We start from the raw sequence: 22,861 nt of genomic DNA, 5'->3' as shown, positions 1-22,861 counted from the left end.
ACGAAGGCGTCGAGAAAACTGGAAGAGGCCTCGAGCAACTCGAGAGGATCGGGAACCTGCTCGAGGATGTGAACGACGTTCTCAGAGTCGTGCTGGAGGTCCTGGGTATAACCGTTGGCTGTGAAGTAGCCCTGGTTTTTTCTTTTAGTCGACACGAGTGTGGGGTGCAGGAAAACTATTGGCATATGTGGTGGGGGAGCCATAAGATGCAGGTTTATTGTGATGAGATACTTGGATGGATAAAGGAGATGGATGGCGTCTCGTGGGGATAGATGTTGCTGCTCATGCTGTTTGGCCTGGAGGAGGTGGAGAGAGAATATCGGGGTTTAGCTCACCTGGCACAGTGTCTGCTGTTGGCGGCAAGGGCATGCTTGGTTATGCACTGAAAAAGGCTAGAACTACCCCAGCAGATGGAGTGGGCCAATAGGGCTAAGAATATTGATGTGATGGAGAGAATCACTGCAGCAATTCATGGGTGTGGGGTGGGTAAAGAGACATGGAGTGGGTTCTGTGCCCCGTTCATGCCCCCTTGAGGACTTTGGTGGTTGGGAATGGGGATAAAAGTGGCTGGTGAGGGTCCTCTTAGAACAAAGGCATCTGGCCCCTACCTGCGAGGTAGGGGCTTATGTGCCAGTGTTGGAACTTTACCGCTTGTGAGTTGTTGTGGTTTTGAGATCATATCTACCCACCCTTTGTTCCCTCCTTGGTAGTGCTCTTGTTCATTTGATTGTGTTCTTAGTTATCGCACAAGTAGTTGGTATGGGGATTTCTATGGGTCTGGAGGTGTTTTTTTGCCTATAGCGAGGGAGTGTTAAGGGGGTTTGGGGAAAAAGGGGAGTTGCAGTGTGGGTTTTTATGCACAGGATCGCTGTTTTTTGAGATATGTCAAACTTTAAATTTATAAAAAAAAGAAAAGAGGTGGAATTTGACAAGTAATTGGAACTTTTGTCTTTTGTGTAGGGCAGCCAAGAGGCTAAAGACTGGTTAAGCGTAGGATTGAGACCTTTCTGCTGACCACATCACTTGGGACACTAGGCTATCCCTGGAGGACAGGGCCTTGTTAGAATAGGTTTTGTACCTTATGTTCGATCATAGGGGGGAGTGCCAATTGGTCACTAATGAGTGCAACCAATCCTGACAGTTTAATTTAGAAATCCTGACAGTTACATTTTAGCTGTAGTTTTTCACCTGGTACCTGTTAGGCATTCATCTAAACCTAACCCTGATCATTATGTTAATCAAAATAAAGATTTATTGAAACATAAGTCAAGAGTGATGTCCGTCATTGAGAATTCCACACACACCACAAGTCCTCAAAGTGCCCGGTAGGAAAGGAAATGGCAGGAGTCTCAGTGAAGCCAGGTATGTTTCGGCCCTAGGTGTGGTTTAGATTTGGAAAAATTGTGCTAGGCAGACTTTGCATTATTTTAAACGCATCAGGACAGTGCAACAGCGAGTGCTGTTCAGCTGTACCTGCTGGTTCCCCTGCTTCTCATTTGCTGTTTCTACGTGCTACCTTCTAGCAGTCGTGAAGCGGACTACAACAGCATATTCATTGGACTACTTCCCTTGGTATATGGACAGAATAATATATTATTTACTGGACTTTACTACTTACAGAATCTAAAGTTAATTCAGGTTTTTTTTTCTTAGCCTGAGCCACGCCTACTCTGCTCGAGACTCCACTTAACCACCATGCGCGTGCATCGGGGAGTGCACCGGCGAGTGCTATTCAGCTGTTCTGCAGCTCCCGGTACGTTCTTATTTCTGTCTCTGTCTACCCTTTATTGGCAGTCAAACTAATAATATCTACAATGGCAGCTTACCATTTAACAACTGCCATGCCGCAGCAAGCGGCGCTGGTATACGAAAAATAGCCGAAGCTGCCTACCCATTCGTCGATGCTGTTACTTCCAATCTGCTATCAGAAAGTATAGCGACGGGAATATTGGACATGACGCTTCAACAATGTCCAACTCCCGTAATCACTGGCATTGAACAGTAAACATTTTCAATTCCCAATGCAATTTTAGCCAAATCAATGTGCAGACAAGCTGTAATCACTATACACACCCCTGATTCGAGCCAGATTCCCCCTTTATATTCACAAGTAGTGCAAGGAACACTACAAAATGAAGTTTCAGCAGCTACTGATACTGCCCAACTCCCTCATTCAACAGCACTGACTCAATCTTCTGAGCGATCCTTGCGAGTAACTCTCCCACCAGCAGATATTATCAGTGAAATGCAGTATAGGGAGAATCCAAGTATACCTTTATCAACTCTTTCAAACCCACTGGTCCTTTATACTGGTAAAGAGAACCTTGAACCTAATAATTCGCTCTTTTCAGGAAACTCGTTAATAGCATCATTTACCAAGCCAACCCCCGAGGTCATTTTTTGGCTTTCCACACCCTCCCTCTTTGTCTTTAGACACAACTCTTGTTGCTGTCAACACAAGTTTGTTAACATTGACAAAGCGTTATGTATTCTATAGAAAATAAATGTGGGGATCGCAATGCCATCTTGCAGTCATTGGTAGCAAAATATGATTGTCTTGCCTGGGAATGAATGTGTCAATCTACTTCTAGGGCACAACCAACGAATAAACCTCAAATGAGTCTGATTTCACCCCAAGAAGTTAACTTGTTTCTCCCATCGGAACAGATGGCGAGTAACTCTGCATTACCTACTAATGTAGGTAGAGTTATCAACATCACTATAGTCACCAACAGACCCCGATTTAGATCCCCCGGGACCTCACAGTGAAAATACAGAGCCTGTTGAAATTGACATTACTGGAACAGCAGTCGGACTTCTTTCAAACGATACATCGGAAAAAGAAATCTAAAAAGCACAAGCAGTTGGCACTTGTTCAAAACCCCCAAAAAAACAAAAATCAACCTGCACAAAAATAAATTCTAAACAGAAATCAGAAAAATGTATTGCAGGAGTTAAAGCACCCAACAGAAACCCACAGAGTGAAGTGCCTCCTGAAAATGTTATGGAACCAAATAATTTGATCGTCCTATCACCTCGACAGTTGAAAGGCCCTGCTCTTACTCTAATGAAACCACTGGCAGAGAAACAAGGTAACTTACTCACATCTATGTCGAATGCAAATGTTGACAATGATGATCCAAGTACAGTTGCAAATATTGATAATGACCTTATGAATCTTTCTGTCTACTAGGTTTCTACTCCACCACAAGTAGACATCATACAGCAAACTCTAAACTATCCCCAAATTCAAACAACTAGGAGTCGTCAGTTAATATGTGTAAATCTAGATGTTGACTTCCCAAATTTCAGAACACTTGAGCAAAAGAGAATCCACACTTTAACCTCTAATGCTCATTCTGATGTTAATCAAATTCAGACAGAGCAGCGCTTGATTCATTGTAGAAGCCAAGTTCAACTACCTACAATGAGTCAAGAAAGTCAGAACCAATCAAATTCTCCTGATCTGACAACTACTTTTTCCATTAAGGACATGCTTGAAGATTCCGATAAGCTCAACTTAACCATGCTAGACAGACTCCACACAGATCCCTTCCCCAATAGGACTACTCTTCTTGCTGTGTTCCATTCCATTCCAGAACATATCCGATCTGATGACATAAAAGCAAGCAGTTTCGCCAACACATTAATATTTGACACAGTCAAACTATATGTTCCATCACAACTTGTGAAAAATCTAATATGGAAAACCAAAGAAAATGTAAAAACCTGTGGGTTTCACCTTCAAGCGCAGAAAGAATCCACAATAATAAAAATTAATCCTCCCCATAATGACCCACTGTCAGAATTGCCTTTACAAAGAATCAACATTAATCGTCAAACCCACCAGCAATCCAATCGAGGCTATCCTATGAAAGAACCAAACCCAAACCCCAGTACATCTGTTGCAGATGAGACAGTAATAAAAATCCTTTCTCACGACAGTTACAACTTAATGATAACTGATTACCCCAGGTGCAATCCAAATGGACATGTTTCTCTAAAGCCATGCGTGATATAAATTGTCACGACAAACACTAGAGCCATATTAAGCAACAGATGCATTCCTGTTCCACGGCAGTGTGGAACACAAGAGGCTTCTCCCATTTATTTACCTCTAAAGCTAAAACTTTAGCTAAACATGGCATCCTATTACAAGAAACGTGGATCACCACACAACCTGTATGGCCGGATTTCCAAACTGCCTGGATTCCAGCAATAAAATCTGTTAGAGGACGTCCAGCAGCAGGCCTAGTAGTAGCAACTAAACTCGACTCCCAAATCCATGTTACAAACTGGGCCTCTCCCTCCACAGGGATCAAACTAGTTAAACTATCAACACCAAACCCTCATCATTCATTTTATCCCCAGACGGCATTAGACAAATATGCCAATGATAACCATTTAACTATAAATGCTCACAAATTAAATGCTGTGATCTTTCATCACAAATCAAGTAAATCCAAATCTAAATTTAACTGGACTCTTGCAAAAGCTCTGCTTACCCAAGTTACTAAGTATAAATAACTTGGTCAGAATGTTAATACACATCGATCGGATTTACCCTACAAACGTGAATTAAAAACGAAAATGAAACTTCTAACAACTCAAGGGAAAGCCATTCAGAATAAATATGGGAAATGTTCATTTAATCCAGCAAGGATTTTCTATAAACAGAAAGTGATTCCAGTAATTACCTATGAAGCCAAGCTAAGTTACCACTCAATTCTCCTAAATGGTACCTACTCGAAGGTATTTATTAGAGAAATATTTTATCCCTTCCTTTCAGTGTATGCATTGCAATTATCACATATGAACTAGGGTTTGTGTCTCTATCTGCAATTGTTGCTTGGCAGACTCTATCCACTTACAGGAAATGCATATCTAACATGGCCAAAACTTACTTTGTTACCAGTTTCAATGGCAGCCATAAATAATTCGAAAAACGGTCCACTTCAATCATGGGTAAAATACTGTAATGATATTTTAACAGATGCTGACATCTCTGCACAATTACTAGTCGACAAAGCCAAATTAAAACTTTGGCAATGGGGCTGCCACATAACTTGGGAGAGCTGTAACTCGTATTCAACATTTCGAGCAGGTGCCTTTCAACCCAGATCTCTCCATGAGATGCCACTGTATTTAGAGTTTCATGATCCTAAATATGCTCTATCCATCTTAAGGTTTCGTTTAAATCTCTGGCCCGCTAAGACCCAGACAGCTCACTACAACAAATGTTTAAACCTAGATGTAACATGCAGATTTTGTAATATGTTTGATTGTCGATTAACATTACTACATCTTATAACGGAGTGTATCGCATTGGCACAATTGAGAAAAGACATCTACTATAAACACCTTTGGTCAATTTAGAATTATGTCTCAAGAACAGATGTGGATAAATGTCTTCAATACAACACACGTGTCACTAAATATTTCAACAGTAAAGTTTCTTTTAGCATTAGATTAATGCAATGATCATGTTTAACTAACCACATTGCTATTGTTCTACCATAATGAGAATCATGAAGTATTATGAAAAATATTTTGCTACGTCTTGATTTTTATCCTTTATCTTAATATGTTTTTAAAAGATTTTTGTGATTTTAAAGATCATGGAATACTTATGAATGCCTCATTTTAAATCCTTGTAAAATCAATTTAACTAACCATAATTGCTATTGTTTTATCATAATGAGAATCATGAAGTCTTATGAAAAATATTTGCTATGTCTCGATTTCTATCCTTTATCTAAATATGTTATCAAGATTCTAGTGATTTTAAAGATCATGGAATACTTACTAATGCCTCAATTTAAATCCTTGTAAAATCAATTTAACATTATATTTGTTATTGAATTCGCACACACTGTTTATTTATTTTTACTTTTTGCATTTGTAGAGCACACTACAGCCCACGTGCTTCGAGGCGCTATAAACGGAATGTAAGAAGGCTTAGTTTATATTAGAAGCATGATATATTCAAATTTGGATTGATCCTGTTTCTTTTGAAAAGGTTGTAATTACAACTAAAACAAACAAAGAATTAAAAAAATATATATTTTAAACCAAATTTGTGAAACAATGGAAAACACGGCGCAAAAGACCATAGGACCCCAAAACAGGCAAAAACAAAATAAAATCAATCTGGAGCTCCTAGAAGGAGCAGTATGAAGAAGACACACGCCACAGCAAAACGGCAAAACGTGTGGCGGAAAAGGACTGGGAGAGGGAAGCCTTTGGTCCGGATTGGAGAGCGTGGGAGGCGCCACTCACCAGGATTCCCTTGCCTTTTGGTTTGTTTTTATGGTCATATTCAAAAACGACTATCATATCCAAACTGTTGTTTTTACACCCCACAAGTCTGGAGGAAGTAGTACAGGATGTACCAGGCATTTGACTGCGCACATGTAAATAATGTCCCTCCTGGATGAATGGTTATAACTAGTGCACAGTATCCATTAACATCAAAAGGAATTCTGTCACTGAGGGGTTAGGCTTCAGATACTTTGATGCCTAATCAAAGGCATGTCATCAAATTCTAGATATTGGCAATTGAAAATCTTTGAACACAGTATTGAGTAGCCTTAGCATATTAGTGAAACATCACACTATGCTATGTAACTACATCCCTCAGCAGTGCAGTACAGCTTTGGAATCTGAATCATGAAAATGATCCAAAGCAGTAGGAATGGACATTGCTGAAGGCTTCCTGACACAGGGTATATGGGTTCAAGACAGGGTTCTACAACCTTTGACTCTCATTAGCAGTAGTCAGCATAGCTAAAAGTGAGCAATCTCGGAGTCAGTATAAAACACATGGATAGCAGTAGGTTGCCGAGATCTGGTCTAGGAGGAAGAAGGTACTCTATTCTAGAACACTTCATGATACCCTCCAATAAGATTTGGCACCTTTAGAAATAACTTATTGTCAAAGGTTTCAAATGCTACACCGAGATTCAGCAACCCATCTTTGCACACCTGGCAATGAATAGCAGATAGTGGAATAAAATGCTGTTTGGAGACTGTACTTAAGGGAATGGTCCGACTGATCACCGTCAGGGAAAGTTAATCTATTGCTGTAGTTGTACAGCAATTCATGTTCTACATCCCTGGCCATGGCAGCACAATCCTTTCAGACCCTCACTGGGAAACCCCTTTCCCAGTGACTTGCAAATGAAAACTACTTCAGGGCTGCTTTTTCAAAGGGTATTTACAGATCCATAATTGGATGAGCAACTGTGATGAATTATGGAAGGATGTCACTTCTCCCTAAGGGGGAGCCCTTCTCTGTAAGGCTCCGGTGGTGCAGCAGCTAACCAATATTCCTCATAGGGGTGGTAACACGCAGAAGGACATTTCAGGTGAGTACTCCCTTCTTGGGGATGAGGATGTACATTCTAGGCCACACAACCCTGATTCCATTCTTTTCCCCATCACACAGCCCATCCCTCCATCACAGGGAGCTCCTTCCCACACCCACATGTTGTATTACAATACTGCAACCTATGGTAGTACTGGCACGAGTAGACCCAAGGTAACATCAAGATCACATCACTGCAACCGATAATGGAGTTTGACAGTACTGCCACAAGCAGGCCCCGAGGATGCATGAAGATTACACCACTGAACCCGAAGGAGCGTTAGTGTTGCACGGGGGCGGGCCCAGCAAAGGAAGGTAAAAAGTGAAGAAACACTCAACAGGAAATAAAACTAGCCAGTCCAGGCCCAGAACAACAGAGGAGGTGGAAGCTGTCAAAGATGGGAAACCCAGAACAATGAAGATGCCAGCGTGCAGCTGTGGGAGCCCTCATGGGTTACAGCAGGAGCTGGTCCACCAAGAAGATACAAGAAGATGAGTGGTGGCGTGACCTCGAGGGGGTGAGCTGTTTGGCTCAACAACTGCACTGAGACCGCCAAGGGAGGGCCACAGAGCCAAAGGCGAAAGCCCAGACACCAGGGAGCCCGGAAGAGACAAACACCCATCCCAGGAAGAACCGGAGGAGTGCCCAAGTCCACTCAGAGGTATAGGGGAGCATGGGCAGACCGGTAGGGACACAGGAGTGGTTGGGACAGACCACAGTAGGTCTATGCTTTATCCTGGGATTAAGTTGTGCATCCGAGGAGAGATTCCTCGTTGCAGTGATAGTAATACGCCTACTGACCACCAGAGAACGGTCTGGGACCACAACAAAGGGGAATTGAGCAGACAAGGAGAACCTACTCTTTGCAGTCGCGACACTAAGCCCAGTAACCAACAAAGAAAGATTTGGTACTTTTGCTAACCCCAAAACAGAGTGGCAAAGTGTACATCAATCTGAAGATTATGAAAGAACACTTTTTAGGCACCAGGAGAAGGGAGTCATTCTCCTGGAGAAGGGGCTAAAGCTCTTGGAGCATACTCTAAAGATGCCAAGGCAAGGGAGTCATTTACCCTGGCCTTGTTGTGAACTGTGCCAAACAATACCAGGAGATGGGAGTCATTCTCCTTGTCCCGAACTGGGAGTTGTGCTAGAGATGCCAGGGGAAAGGGGTCTTTCTCCCTGGTTTTATTGGAAACTGTACCGATCTACACCAGGAGAAGGGAACCATTCTCCTGGACGTAAAATTGTATAAAAGCTGTGTGAAATATGCAAGCAAGGGAAGTCATGTATCAGGTGATGGGACACAAACAAGCAGAAAACATACCTGCTCTAGGAACACATTTCTAATGTATAACCAGTTTCCCCTTTAAAATGGAAGAAATGCTTTGCCACCCTGGCAAGTATGCACCATCAAGTTAATTAATCAGTGTCCTTATCAAGAAAGAACCAAAGTACCTGTACACATAGAGCATTTCACCTAACCCATCAAAATTCACTCAAACGCTTCACACGTAAAGCTTTCACCTGGAAAACCTTTGCCACTTATCCTTCACCACTCGCCCATAAAATGTTCATGGATGACAAGGGCGCAACCTCTAAAAAAAGGTGGGTGTGGAATTGACGTCAAAGTAGCATACAGTGTACGCAACAGCACTGATCATCACATGGTTGATGCAAGGAATTTCCTGTCCCTTTTAGTAAATGAGGGTATATTTGGCCTCTTGGGATAAATTAGTTTTGCATTTTACACAAAAAGAAACTGCTCAGGAGAAAAGTAAACCATTCCAATAAACCTATTAATGTTGACCAACTACTACCCACCTTTCTGACTTAAGTTTACTCCTGGATCATTCACATATATTTTTAAAAGAAATATGCAGCATCCAAGAGTGATTTCCTACATGCCCCAGCTTTTAGCTCATACCAATTTGAATTCCTACAATGTATTTGAAGTGCTCTTTTCCCTTTATAAATTCATGACCAAAAGTTGCATAATGCAAAGAGATGTGAGCGTAATACCCAGGTTTGGCTGAAAACCTTACATCTGACAAGGAACAAATGGAGATCTCTGTAAACTCTCCCAATTTAAAATAACACCTGCTGTTATGCATAATGAGATTCAGTCCGCAGTTGAACATAATGAATATGTGTATAACATATCAAACAAGCAGACATAATGGACCAGAAATAGACAGCTTTGAGTAGTTTATTGTTTTTGTTCTGTTTTCTGTTCTTGAAAGCAGGTGAATACTGAGAGGAGCTAATTTTGGGCGGTACAGGGCTTTGAATGTGAGATGCATATGTGCAGCCAACAAACACAGCTCTGTTACAGGATGCTAAATAATCGCAGCCCAGCACTGCAGGGATGCTCGCCACGAGAGGTTCACAATTGGGGTTGCTTGCCTATAACTTAGTTTGATAATTCTGTCCCATTCCTGTGTACCCTAGACTTGTGCCCTGTCCTTATCACTTACCCATCACCCCTGATCTCAAACCACTAACCCCCATCCTTTTTCCCATAACCTCTAACCCATAAAAACAAGCCCCATATCTCCTAACCCTGTGCACCCTTGTAATGTAGTCAAGGGAAGTACTACTGGAGGAAATAAGTGGTCAAGGAAAAACTCTTTGAAAAAAGAGTCCTCATCGGTGGCGTGGCCAAGAGCGCCATCGATGTGGTCGCTCTTCTAACGGCCTCCGTGAGGAGCCCGCTGCGGTGGTGGAATTATGCGGCTTCAACAACATATGTAATGCGGAAAGCACACCTAACGCTGTCGGAATACCATGAGCACGCTGGGAGCCCAAAATAGAGAATTATCATGACTGCTGTTCTTTGAAACTGATGCAGGAAAGAATCTCCTCGCCGGCTCCAGCAACCTCAAGATGGTGACCGGGAGGGCCGGCGAGAGGGGGAGGAGAGGAGACAACGCGAAGGACGAGTGGGAGCTGATGTCCTCACGGCCCCTCTAACTGCTCCACGGAACACCACACCTTGCGGGTCCAGAGAGGGTCTTCGACCTCCAGGCAACGTGCACGGAGACCGCGGGGGCGCTGCCCCCACCCACTACACGGTGAGCCGGGCGCCTGCCGCTCATCGGCTGCAACGGCGTACACTGGGGATACGCTGGCCGGCTCCCTCCTTGCTCGCCTCCCTGCCTAGGACCCATCTGTGGAGCCTGCACCAGGGATTCGGCGGCTCCCGTCCGGGGCATTCGGCGGCCCAATTTTCACCGCAGGGCCGGCCGTCTCCCTTCGGGGGGCCCGCTCCGATCGGGGGCAGCAGTGGTGTGCCGGTCTGTGGGCCCAACATAATAAGACCTCGCCGCCGCGCTGTGCGCCTTCGAGCAGCAAAGGACTCTCGCCCTCAAACACAACCCTCCCCCCCCCGCTGGTGCGGTGGGATGACACCGAGGGACCCCACCATAGTGGAGGACTGGCTGCCTTCCCCTCACTGTCTCCTGGGGTGCGCAGGCCCGTTCATCCGCGCTGCGGAGCTAGCCGCCTCCCTCAAGGGCCCGCTCCAGCCGGGGGCGTCGGCGGTGACACGCGGGCTAGATACCTGCTTCCAAGATGACTCAACATCACGCCGCACGCCTCACAAGGCCCAGTTCGCCTGTATCAAACGGAGGCACCCGGCCCCTAGCACAACCCCCCCACCCCCCACTTGGAGCCTGAGGTCTGTCTGCATCCGGGGACAGCGGGGGGACGACACCAAGAGGAGCCCCTGCTTGCGGCCCAGTGGAGAGCCAGCAGCCTCCCCCCATACCATCTCCTGGGGCACCCCGGCCCACCCAACAGCCTGCTGCCCCCCCCACTGTGGTCCGAGTGCCTGCCCGCACGACATGAGACGGGATGGCCCTCGCTTCCGCCCTCGCCGACCGTGGAGTGAAGAACACAACCATCGGGGGGCCCGGAATCTGTGAACTGCGACCCTATAACGCCGCATTCAGGTTACGCTGCAGAACATTCTGCCCCAGCTAAAAGGGCGCCGCGACTCTGACCCTTCCCGGGTTTCGCAAGTCCATCAAGCCCTCGAAGATACCCAACATCCAACACCACTCCTGAGGCACCCCGGCCCACTCAGCGACTTCCCGCCCCCTCCTGCTGGGAACGCTCCTGGACTTCTTGCTGCACCGGGGAGGGGGGGGTCCTCCCTCTCCACCACCCTTACCCCTGGGGTAACCCTCTGGTTCCCAACATCCAGAGGTGGGGTTCCCCGAGGTCTTCCACCCCCCCGCTTCTGCCCACAGCATATGACACGCCTTTTTCATCCTTAAGACCTGTGGGGCTTCATCGACCCACATTTCTTGGCGGCCTGTGGGCTTGGCATCTAAGGACATTTAGCATTACTCCTGGGGCGCCCCGGCCCATTCAGTGATTACCTGTCCCCCGTCGCCCCGTCCGGGGGAGGGGGCATCATGTCTAAACAACCTAAGCTCACAAAAAACACTGACATCGCCACAATGCTGCTAGCGGCGGACAAAGGGAAAAAACAAGACCCTCCTACCTCTATGCCACAAACAGACCAAGAAGGCAAGGAACACCTTGCAACCAGAAGCGACCTATTGGCCTTCATGGCCGACATCAAAGCTGAGTTTAGGTCCTGCATGACTGAGCTCTCGACGAAGCTGGAGCACACCGACCAGAGAGTTACGGAGGCAGAACAAAGATTGGGGGAAGTTGAGGATCAGGCCCAGGACCACGCCACGGCTATAGATGGAATCCACCAGTCCATCACAGCATTGCAAAATAGATGTGAAATCCTGCAGGAGGAATTCAAGCAGGAGGACCTGGAAAATCGAGCGCGGCGCAATAACCTACGAATCTGAGGTGTTCCTACCGTGGTTCCGGACCAGAAATTGTCCGAATATATCGGGGACTTCTTTCAATGCCTTCTCCCAGACCTGGACAAAGCCCAACTCTTGCTGGACCGTACCCACAGGCTCCGCCCCCGCTGAGGAGTGGAGTCGGACTCGCCCCCCGACGTCATCACCAGAGTGCACTTTTTCACCACCAAAGAGGCCATTTCATCAATCTCCCGCACCCAAGTCGAACTAACCTTTCAAGGATCCCCACTCCAAATTTACCAGGACCTCTCCCTCCTCACTCTGCAAAAGAGAAGAGCTCTCCGTCGGTTAGCTCTCTTCCTTCAGGACCAACAAGTCCGCTATAGGTGGTTCTTTCCAACAGCGATACAATTTACCTATAGAGGCACTTTACGAACAATCAGCCACGTAGAGGACGCCGCACAAATAATGCATCCACTTTCGCCTGGGACGACCCCCCCCCCCCCGGGGACCGCCGAAAGTACCCTCGAGAGAGACCCGGTGCCCCCGCCGAAGGAAAAACGAAACACATGGACAAGGGTCCCAAGGGACAGAAGGAAGAAGTGACCGCGCTTTACATGAGGATGCTGGAACTGGAGGCAGGGTAGCGTGTTTACCGGATATTGAGATCCCATAACCATAAACAACTAGGATAGAGGTTGATGCGGCCCCACTCCTTTTCAGACCGGCTCTTCATGACCCCAGCGTGACGCCATACACTGCAACTCCGCAAAAACACCATCAGACACCCACCGCAGCAGGCCCCTCCCCCCACGGCTCCTGCCCACCTCCAAGGAAGGTTACATCCACAGATCCTTGGAATGCTAGCTATAGTCTGGCCACAAGTTCCAGCCATGTTGGCTGACCTCTGTTATTTGGCCCAGTTGGCCTGTGGTGGCACCGGCCCCACAATGCCGCCCCCCCCACCAGTTAACACCCTGCCTCCCCGTTGGAAGCAGGGACTAAAAACCCAAGAGCAGGATAACAACCACTCTTTCCCTTGTGAGCAATGGCTGACCTTAATCCAACGTATACCCCTCACCTGAACTCACCAGAGACTCCCCCCCCCCCCACCTACTCAGGACCATAGCACCCTGAAAATCATCTCTCTCAACGTCAGAGGGCTGAATTCCCCCCCAAAAGTAAATCCATCCTACAGAAGCTCCAGGACGAGGAGGCAGCAGTGGCCCTGCTCCAGGAGACCCATCTTTTGCCAGCAGACTTTGGGCGTCTGCGCTCCCAACAATTTCCTAAACAATTTATCGTTTCAGGGGGCACCAAGAAAGGAGGCACTGCAATCCTCTTCAAGAAGGGACTACACCTCCAGGTACTGGAAACTAAACTCTGCCCGGAGGGAAGATTCGTGGCAGTGAAGTGTCTCCTGCTGAACCAACTATACACCTTCATCTCGGTCTACGCCCCGAATACGGGACAAGTCCCATTCTACGAGGCCCTGTCCGCAACCCTGGTCCCCTTTGCAGAGGGGACTTCAACAGAGTGCCAGATCCCCCGAAGGACAAGTCACACACTGCCTCCTCTGGAGACATCGCCCTGGCCCTAGGTCTACTACGACTATTTAGGACCCTGGAAGTGGTTGACTCATGGCGGGTGCTGCACCCCTCGGAAACAGATTTCACTTTCTACTCTTATGTTCATAGAACCTTTTCAAGGATTGATCTACTGCTGACATCACCACAGGTACTCGCCTTCACAAATGAAGTGTCCATCGGATCAAGAATTCTCTCAGATCACGCCCCGGTAACCCTAGAGATCCGCACTTATGACCCAACCCCCACTGTCCGCCGCAAATGGTCACTGTATGACCCCATGCTGAACGATATATCAATCAGGGATTTTATAGGAACATCAATTACGAACTTCTTCCAGGAAAACCCCAACGAGGACACCTCACCGGCCAATACCTGGGACGCCATGAAGGCGGTCATCCGGGGGTAACTAATAGCCCACGGGGTGGCATACCACATAAACAGAAGGCAAACTCGTATGGCTCTCGAAGAAGACCTCCGAGAAGTGGAGGCAAGGCATAAAGAAAAAGGTTGGTCCCCCAAAATACAACGAGCGCTTTGTACGGCACGGATGAAGATTGAGGCGCACTATGCCGAACATACGCCACAACTACTAGCGAAAGCCAAACAATTCTATTATGCTAGGAAAAACAAAGAGAACAAGCTAATGGTAGCAAAACTCGCCAAAATCAAGAACACCACCATTGTCGGACTGCGTGACCCTCAGGGCATGACCCAATACTCGGAGCCGGAGAAACTACGGCTAGCGAACGAACATCTCGTACAAGTAATGTCTGCACAGCCTCGCAACTGGCAGGAGCAGACAGAATATCTGCGGAAGGCCACCCTTCCGCAGCTGAAGCTCTCAGCCCGAGATACTTTGGACGCGCCAATCTCAGCGGAAGAGGTCGAAGAGGCCATAAAAAGCCTCAAAACCAGAGCCCCCGGACCAGACGGATACACCACTAAATTTTACAAAATCTTCCGCCATCAATTATTACCACCCTTGGTGCACCTCTTTAAATCCTTCCGGAACACAGGCACCATAACCCCCTCCATGCAAGAATCCATTACAATCCTTTTGCCTAAACTTGGGGGGGGACCCAGCAAATCCGGCCTTTTACAGACCCATTGCATTACTGAACATCGATGCCAACATCTATTCGAAGGTCCTGGCAACGCGCCTTTCCCGCATCCTGCCTGATATAATCCACCCATACCAGACCGGATTTATTAGAAACAGAGCAACAAGCGACAACATCCGCAGAACTCTGGATCTGGTCGATATAGCTACTCGAAAACTCTCATAGCCTGGCACAGCTAGCCCTGGATGCCACCAAGGTGTTCGATAAAGTAGACTAGACATTTATGAACCACACCCTGGAGGCCTTTGGCTTCGGATTGGAGTTCCGCACCATGGTCCTGGCGAATTACAGATCCCCGAAGACCCTTCTGAGAATCAATGGCACCCTCTCCTCCCCTATCCCTCTAACCAGTGGAACCAGGCAGGGATGCCCACTCTCTCCACTCCTATTCGCCCCGGTTATGGAGCCCTTTGCCCAAAGAATTAGACTAAATTACTATTAGGGGGCTCTAGGTCAGATCTTCCCAACATAAAGTGGCCTCATATGCGGACAAAGTCATGTTCACCATCTCACAGCCCTCTCTTTCCATGAAACACGCTCTGGCCGAAATTAAGGATTATGGAAGAGTCACTGGCTTCTCTATTAACTTTAACAACTCTACAGCTCTTGGAATAGGCCTGTCCCCGTCGGAGAAGGCGACCCTGACCCCGCTCTGTCCAATTCAGTGGAAAACCACGGCAATCCCCTACCTGGGGGTCCAAATTCCGGCGAACCCAAGGGAGATCTACCGTGTGAACTTCCCTCCTCTCTTTAAGGAACTGGCAGATGATCTAAAGTGATGGAAACTACAGGAGATCTCGTTAATGGGCCGCATTACTGCCTGTAAAATGAAATTCTCCCCAGATTCCTGTACTCCTCACTCCCGGGGCCTATCCCTCCCCCGGCCCTTCGGGACCTCCAAAGGAATATGCTGCGCTTTATCTGGCGGGGGAAGAAACCCAGAATCCCTCTGAGGACAATGTTGGGGAATGCCAGGTTGGGCGGTCTGGGAGTACCCGACCTTCAAGGCTACCAGATGGCAGCACAACTGGCTATCACCCAAGCCTGGCTCATATCAGCGGACTGCCTAAGATGGGTGGAACTCGAACAATCTCGCCTGACCCTCCCCCTGCGCTTCCTCCCGCACATCCTGCCACCTATGCGACAGACAGAGAAACTATTGCTGGCCACCAAACACACCGTAGATGCATGAGATAAATCGCTAAAGAAAAAAGGGGTCCCGAGAGGACTGTGCCCTTCATCGCCAAATTTTCTCAACCCCTCTTTCTCCCCGGGTATGAACCCCCAAAACTTCAAGAACTGGAGCGGGGGGGGGGGGCCTGGAATCTCTGGGACAACTGTTTGAAGGAGGGGAACCGCGCACGCTTGCGCAATGCAAGGAGACCTTTCAACTGGGCGAGACCGACAGGCTTTCCTACATCCAGCTTCGCCACTGGTGCTCCCACCCGCACACCCGTCTTGCAGCAGTCCGCCCGCCTACAGCACTGGAACTAACCCTGATGGACCTTCCGACCCGAAGTAAGATCTCGGCCCTATATAAACGCTTTCAGGGGGACTTCCTCACATCTAAAACCCGCGCCATGGCACAGTGGGAGGCGGATCTGGGTCATCCCATAGAGGACCTGGCTTGGATAGATATATGGTCCCGGGCGCACTCCTCCTCAGCCTGCATCACCAACAGAGTGCATCTATAAAATATTGTTACTTTGGTACTACTCCCCCCTGAGGCTCCATCACATGAACTGCTCCCTGGACCCGGCGTGCTGGAGACAGTGCGGACATACGGGGTCTTTCTTTCACATGTGGTGGACATGCCCACAAGCCCAACAATTTTGGAAACAATGCCTGAACATTATTGAAGATATCACCCAAACGACGCTCCCCGTAGAGCCTGAACCCATTTTGCTGGGCACCCCAATCCCGGGACTATACCCAAGGTCAGGGCCCAAAGCCAAGCTCCTGTCCCAATGCCTTCTAGCAGGGAGAATAACAATCGCCCGCTCCTGGAAAGCTGAAGAGGGACCTCTCCTGCCCTTATGGTGGACCAAAATGTGGGATATCCTCATCGCAGAAAAGGTGACGGCGGCAAAGGCAGGGACTCTCCATCGCTTTCAGAACAATTGGGGCCCATTCCTGGACTATGATCAAAAATTCCCAGCTCTTACATACAAGCCCCAACAAGCTAAGCGGATTCTGTATAACGAAGACGTTCCCGAAAGGGGATGCGAGGCGTGGGGGGGGCGGACAGGAGGGGGGACGCCAACCTACGGGATCGCAACCCAGGCGGGCATGCGGGATAGGATGGGGAGGGGAAGGGGTAGAGAGCTCATAATGTGATTAAAGGTGTTCGGAAGGTCACAGTAATGTACAACTGTATTTGTTTCCTGCCTTGTTAAAATAACCATATTTTAAAAAAAAGAAAAGAGCCCTCATCGAAATTACTGCTTTGCATGATGGTCATCATCGACAGAGTCTTAATAGAACATGTACAGCTACAGTTGCCTCAAGCAGGTAAAGGTAAACTCTGCACTCTATAGTCAGTTGGACACTAGGAAATTATTAGTTCTAATAAGAGCACATCAGGCAATGGACCATAAAGGTCCAACATTCAGATAAAACAACCCACTTTCAAGTGCCTGCCCAACAGGTTTACCTTCCGTGGACTGCAATGGCTGCCACTCCAGTCTTCTCTATTCGCTTGACAAGGCTAAGAGTTTCTTCAAGCTGAAAGAAAAGAGTGACATCAGAAGGCACACCATCATTTTCACAACAAGATGCCATTTTATATCAAAGGGCTATGATCTAGGAATCATGTAAGGAGATTACAGGTAGAGGACATAGTGAGGGAGCGTGTGGAGGGGTGTAAGAAATGATTGTGAAGCACCAATATTAGTAAGACTTGGGACCACGGCTGGTCAGTGTCAAGATAGGCAGATAAATGGCCTGACTTAATAAGCAAGCAAGTCTTACCTGCGATAAAATGTAATCTTTCTACAACTACATCTCAAAAATTACTAACCTGTTTGATGAGCATATGGAAGAAATAGAAAGCCTTTTCATAGACTTCTAAAAGGTAAAATGCTTACTCATGTAGCGCATTATGTTCAGACACTGGTACTGCGGTATACATGAACAGCAAGACTGATTTAGCCTTGCACTCTGGAAGACGGCTAGTTGCTTCCTTCAGCACTGAACACGGTGCAGGTATCCAATAAGCAATACCAAGAAATAGGACTATTACACAGTTTAGTTATCTTTCTCGCTTTTGCGGGAGGTGGTGCGAGTGGAACATAATATTTGTACCCTTGACTTAATTTGCTCAGTTTGGGCATTTCTATACATGTTTTAGACACAGCGGGGTACTATTGCTATAAAAATCCCACAAAGATATGCAAACTCCCCTCCAGGGAGTGGAAACCAGAAGAAGAACGGAGAAGTAAAAAGCTAGGTCACTGCTCACCAGATCTCTGGGGCCTCTGTGGAAAGTGGTTGCAGGCACACACTTTGGCCAGCAATGTTAGCTCAATTTAAAAGCCTGGTTAAAAGCACACAGGGACACGCTGCTTAGAAAACAAATGCCAACAGAGATGATGACACAGGCTGAAAAAGAGGTGGCATGTGGTCAGCTAGGTCTATGTGGTATGTAGTGGTCTGCTAGTCTAATCTATTTTGGTATTGGCAGCAGGCTTGTTTTCTTGTGGTCACTGGAGAGAGCTTTGCTATCCAACACTGTCCGGAGCTTAGGAAATATCTGAGTGAGAAATATAGTATACTGTGATAGGTTAGTATGCTTAAGGTAAGTTATTCTGCTCTTATATTGTCTTGAGATGATGTTTTTGAATGGGGCGTCATTATTAGAGAGTGGGGTAGAGAGGGATGTTCGATAATGCTGTAGGCCCAAACCATTCTGCTTGACCTGACTCCGGGGTTGTGCAATGTTTTGCTTTAACCTGGTCACTGCTTCCTGGGATGTCATTTTTCTGTTGAGAGATTTAACAAAATAGTCTTTATTTTTTTTGTAGAGTTGGCTATGCTGTTGGGCAAATTGTCCGAGCATTCCAAGGTCGAGGTGTCTAGACTTTGTGGGACTCCTCACCCCCCGTCTGGGCCCATCACATATTTTAGGTGCGAAAGAAGATGGTCTGGCTGTTGATGGTGCAGGGGTCCCCGTGTATTGAATCATGAGCCCTTGTTCCATAAAACCATACGTGTGAGTGGGAGGTTAAAATGTAATCAGTTTGATGTAGATGTTTTCACAAGTTGAAAGAAAGTCGTGCTGTCTACACTTGTTAAAGTCTGTTTATGAGCTTTTTGTGGAATCTTCCTTTGTAGATTCCATTAGGTTGTCCAATGGGGCTTTGACCAAGTGTCTAGTCAACTCTATGTGGTAGTTCGTTTGCACGAGTGGTACCGCAGACAGGAAGTTGAATCCTTGGATGATCACAATCAATTTGATAAAGTGTAGGTCCAAAAGAAATATTAAACCCAAGTTCAAGTTCTATCTGGGGTGTTGTGGAGCTGTGGGGACAATAAAACTGAGTGGTATTGCTGAGGTATCCAGTACCAAGATTTCCTGTTGTGTGCTTTTTCGTCAGATGAAACATTCATCTACATTATTTTCGGTTTTGGTAGCTATCCATTACCATGTTTGTGAAAGTTTAAGTAGTACATGCAGTTTCATATATTATATTTATATGCTGCCAATTCATTCAATCATATGCTCTCTCTGTGTAGAATCAAAGTATGATTGCAGGCATGTCTTTTTGTACAAACATTATTAATTAGGTAATACATTGTAAGCATTTTCTGAGGTGTTCATGGGGTAAATAAAACCTGACTGTGGCCTTAACTGGGTTTGGTATGTGATCAGGATGAGAAGAGAAAAGGCCTGTCCCTTTGAGCTGCCACATCCCTTCCTGCAGTGTGAGCAGGTAGAAGGTTGGTCCCAAGGAGGGCTGAGCTTCGAGAAGGAACCCCACAGGAAAAAAAAAAAAACTCTTCACTGATGACAAGTGGTTCAATAACAAGTGTTGTCAATACACAGCAGTGCTTTGGCCAGGCACGCAAGTCCAGGACACAGGGCATTGAATCCGGTTTTTGGACAACCGAAGAGGAATGTTTTCTCATGCCAAGAGAGTGCAGATTACCTACCTACCAAATTGTGGTGACGCCCCAGGTAGACCTATTGTTTCACTGTGTGGATCAGTGTTAGAACCATGTGGGAAATATATTGAAAACGCTATTCACAAACTGACAGAAGATTCACCTTCATTTCTTAAGGATACGATGGCCACTATCAATTACTATGAAGGATTAGCATTTGAACACAAGAACAGTTTACTAGTCACGCTTGACATTATGGCATTGTATACCAATAGACCACAAAATGAAGCCTTGATATGCATTAAACGCCGGCTGAATAGTTGCCCCATGCCACAGGGAATACCTACAGAGTTTGTACTCAATCTTTTGCAGATAGCTCTTTGTAATAATTTTTCTGAATTTCTATAAAATATATATCTGCAGAAGCAAGGAACAGCGACGGGGGCGGCTTTCACCAACAAAAATTAATCTATAACAACAATCCCTTTAATAACCAGGTGTTCAATTGGAAACACTATATAGATGATATTTTTTTTCATTTGGCAAGGTACGAAGGAACAGCTGAAAGAATTTGTTATTTGGTTAAATCAGTGCAACAACAACCGTGTCTTTACGTGCCACTCATATAACCATCATTTACCGTAATGGATTTAGTTATATCTCATCAATGAGGGGCATATCTATACTTCACTTTACCATAAACCAACTGACCACAATACCTTGTTGGACTATTCTAGACAGCACCCACATTCTCCAAAAGACAATTTACCATATGGGCAATTTTTACATCCACGACGGAACTGCACTAGCATTAATGACTTTGAACAACAGGCCAACATCCTGGGTGAAAGACTATTAGTAAGAGGATATCCATGCAAACTCATTAAGAAATAAGCAAAGAGAGCATGCTGGACACACCGAGAACAATTGATAAATCCACAGGAGAAGAAAATCAATTCCGAATGAATAGTGTGTGTGACGACTTTTTCTCAACAAACTCCTCAACTTAAAAAAACATTAGAACTTGGTGATCAGTAACACAGGCACGCCTTTGTTTGCTTTGAAACGGCTAAAAATATTAAAGATCATCTAGTACATTCTCGGTTGGAGAAACCCAGGGTCAATTTTGCCCCAAAACACCCTGCGAGCAGCTTGGAACCATGGAATCGAACAAGAATTGGGAACCATGCTTGTGGTAGTTGCAGTGTATGTCATCTGACTTCAAAAACAACGTAATTCACACATGGAAATGTTCACTGCAACTACAACAATTCACTAATTGTCAGTCTTCAAATGTGATATATATAATTTGATGTCCATGTAAACAGATCCACATGGGTATGACCACAAGAAAGGTAGTTACACGTATCAATAGCATTGCTCAAAAATAAGGACAAAAAATCTTTCTGCACCATTGGTGCAACATTTTCTGACTGTGAATCAAACAGAGGAAGATATGCATTGGTTTGTAATAGACCAACTCAAACCAGATGCAACTCAATACTCCATGCAACACAGACTACTTGGACTAGAACACCGTTGGATACATCGGCTACAGGCTCATGAAGTTGGTCTGAATAAAGAACTACAATGGCCAATTTTGTTATCACAATAGGTTAGCACACAGACAATAGGATGCATGCCATGGATATATTGTGTGAGTGCACACCTAACTAACAGAAGACGATCAATGGAGCATCCCATAGTGGACACGTGATAAAAGAATCTTAGGTTTAATAGCTTAACCAAGTACTTACTCTGATGTTCCATGCAGCCACAGGTAAATATGCACTAAAAGCTTGAATTTGCTTTGACACATTTAACTGTCAAAACATAGATAAATAATCCACCAGCGATATGGCGAGAACGGCAGGGAATGCATCAACCCACACTCGACGTCATGGCCTGGCTCACGCTATTGCAAAAAGTGTTCTGCATTTTCTATAACAATGGCTTTGAAGGCAAGAGTACCATGCATAGATTCTTTCCAATATGGTGCCGTTTATGGCCGCCCTTAGAGCCACTTGTAGGCAGTGCAGACAAGGCACGATGGATACGCCCACGGCTTGCGTAATCTGGCAATTTTTTTAATTGTGGCCCAATTTAAATGGGGCTGATACCAACAAGGGGAATCTTTGGATGTGAGAGCAGGCGTGGTGAGATGTACACCCTCCACGCAGTAGAAGCGTCATTCTTTGAAGGTCCGTGGGCCGATCTTGTAAATATCTTTAGGCAAGTAAGTTACCCTACTATGTGTTTAGGGATGAGAGTAATTACATAGGTTGCGGTTGCAACACCTTTGTGACCTACAATAGTAAGACGTGTCCCGCTAGATGTGGCCATGACTGTGGTGGTTGCATTAGAATGGAGCTTACAAATTGGGTCCCTCTTCGACCCAGTGTTTTTCCCGACATAGCTGCATCGGTAAATGAGCGTGCTATTGGAACGCCTAATTGGATATGTTTTGCTACTTATGAGCCTTTGAATAATAGACATCAGCAGGGGGAGCCAGCATGGTTAATTGGGGGATAACAACTGGCTTTGTTGTCCCCCAATTAATGCCTCCCTCGTTCATCTCAAGACCCCAATATTTTGTCAGGAATACCCCGAGGAAGGCCCCGATTCAAAGTTTGCTTTCTCTCAAGTGTCCTACAGGTAATACCATGAAGGTTCCACAAAGCCAATATTACAGCAGAACTTCAGCGATCACGTTACCATGGTGACTATGGCGGCCGCTCCACAAACAACGCTATCGCGCTTTACGGGGGAGGAGTCACGCGGACATACGGCCACCCGTTAAAACACTTCCGCGTGACCGCATTCACCGCTTCTGATTGTTTCAATCTTAGCGCTAGCTGGTTTTGCTCCCACTCTTCTTCTTGGTTTTCCCCTTT

The 22,861-nt window shown here is 46.2% G+C and overlaps 1 protein-coding gene across 2 annotated transcripts in view; it reads right to left on the bottom strand.

Annotated features, from left to right (window-relative positions):
* The window catches only part of DUS2 (dihydrouridine synthase 2), a 1,290,787-nt gene that overhangs the window by 405,136 nt on the left and 862,790 nt on the right, over nt 1-22,861 (bottom strand). For both annotated transcript variants that reach the window (XM_069639713.1, XM_069639706.1), the window contains one exon: nt 17,518-17,588. In XM_069639713.1, coding sequence (XP_069495814.1) covers nt 17,518-17,588 — 71 coding nt within the window. The remainder of the gene's footprint in view (nt 1-17,517; nt 17,589-22,861) is intronic.

This window comes from Ambystoma mexicanum, chromosome 1q (genome assembly GCF_040938575.1).
Source record: "Ambystoma mexicanum isolate Mex_15411 chromosome 1q, UKY_AmexF1_1, whole genome shotgun sequence".
Classification (NCBI taxonomy): domain Eukaryota; kingdom Metazoa; phylum Chordata; class Amphibia; order Caudata; family Ambystomatidae; genus Ambystoma; species Ambystoma mexicanum.
The sequence above is the reverse complement of the archived record's forward strand: the minus strand, read 5'-3'. Positions and strand labels throughout refer to the sequence as shown.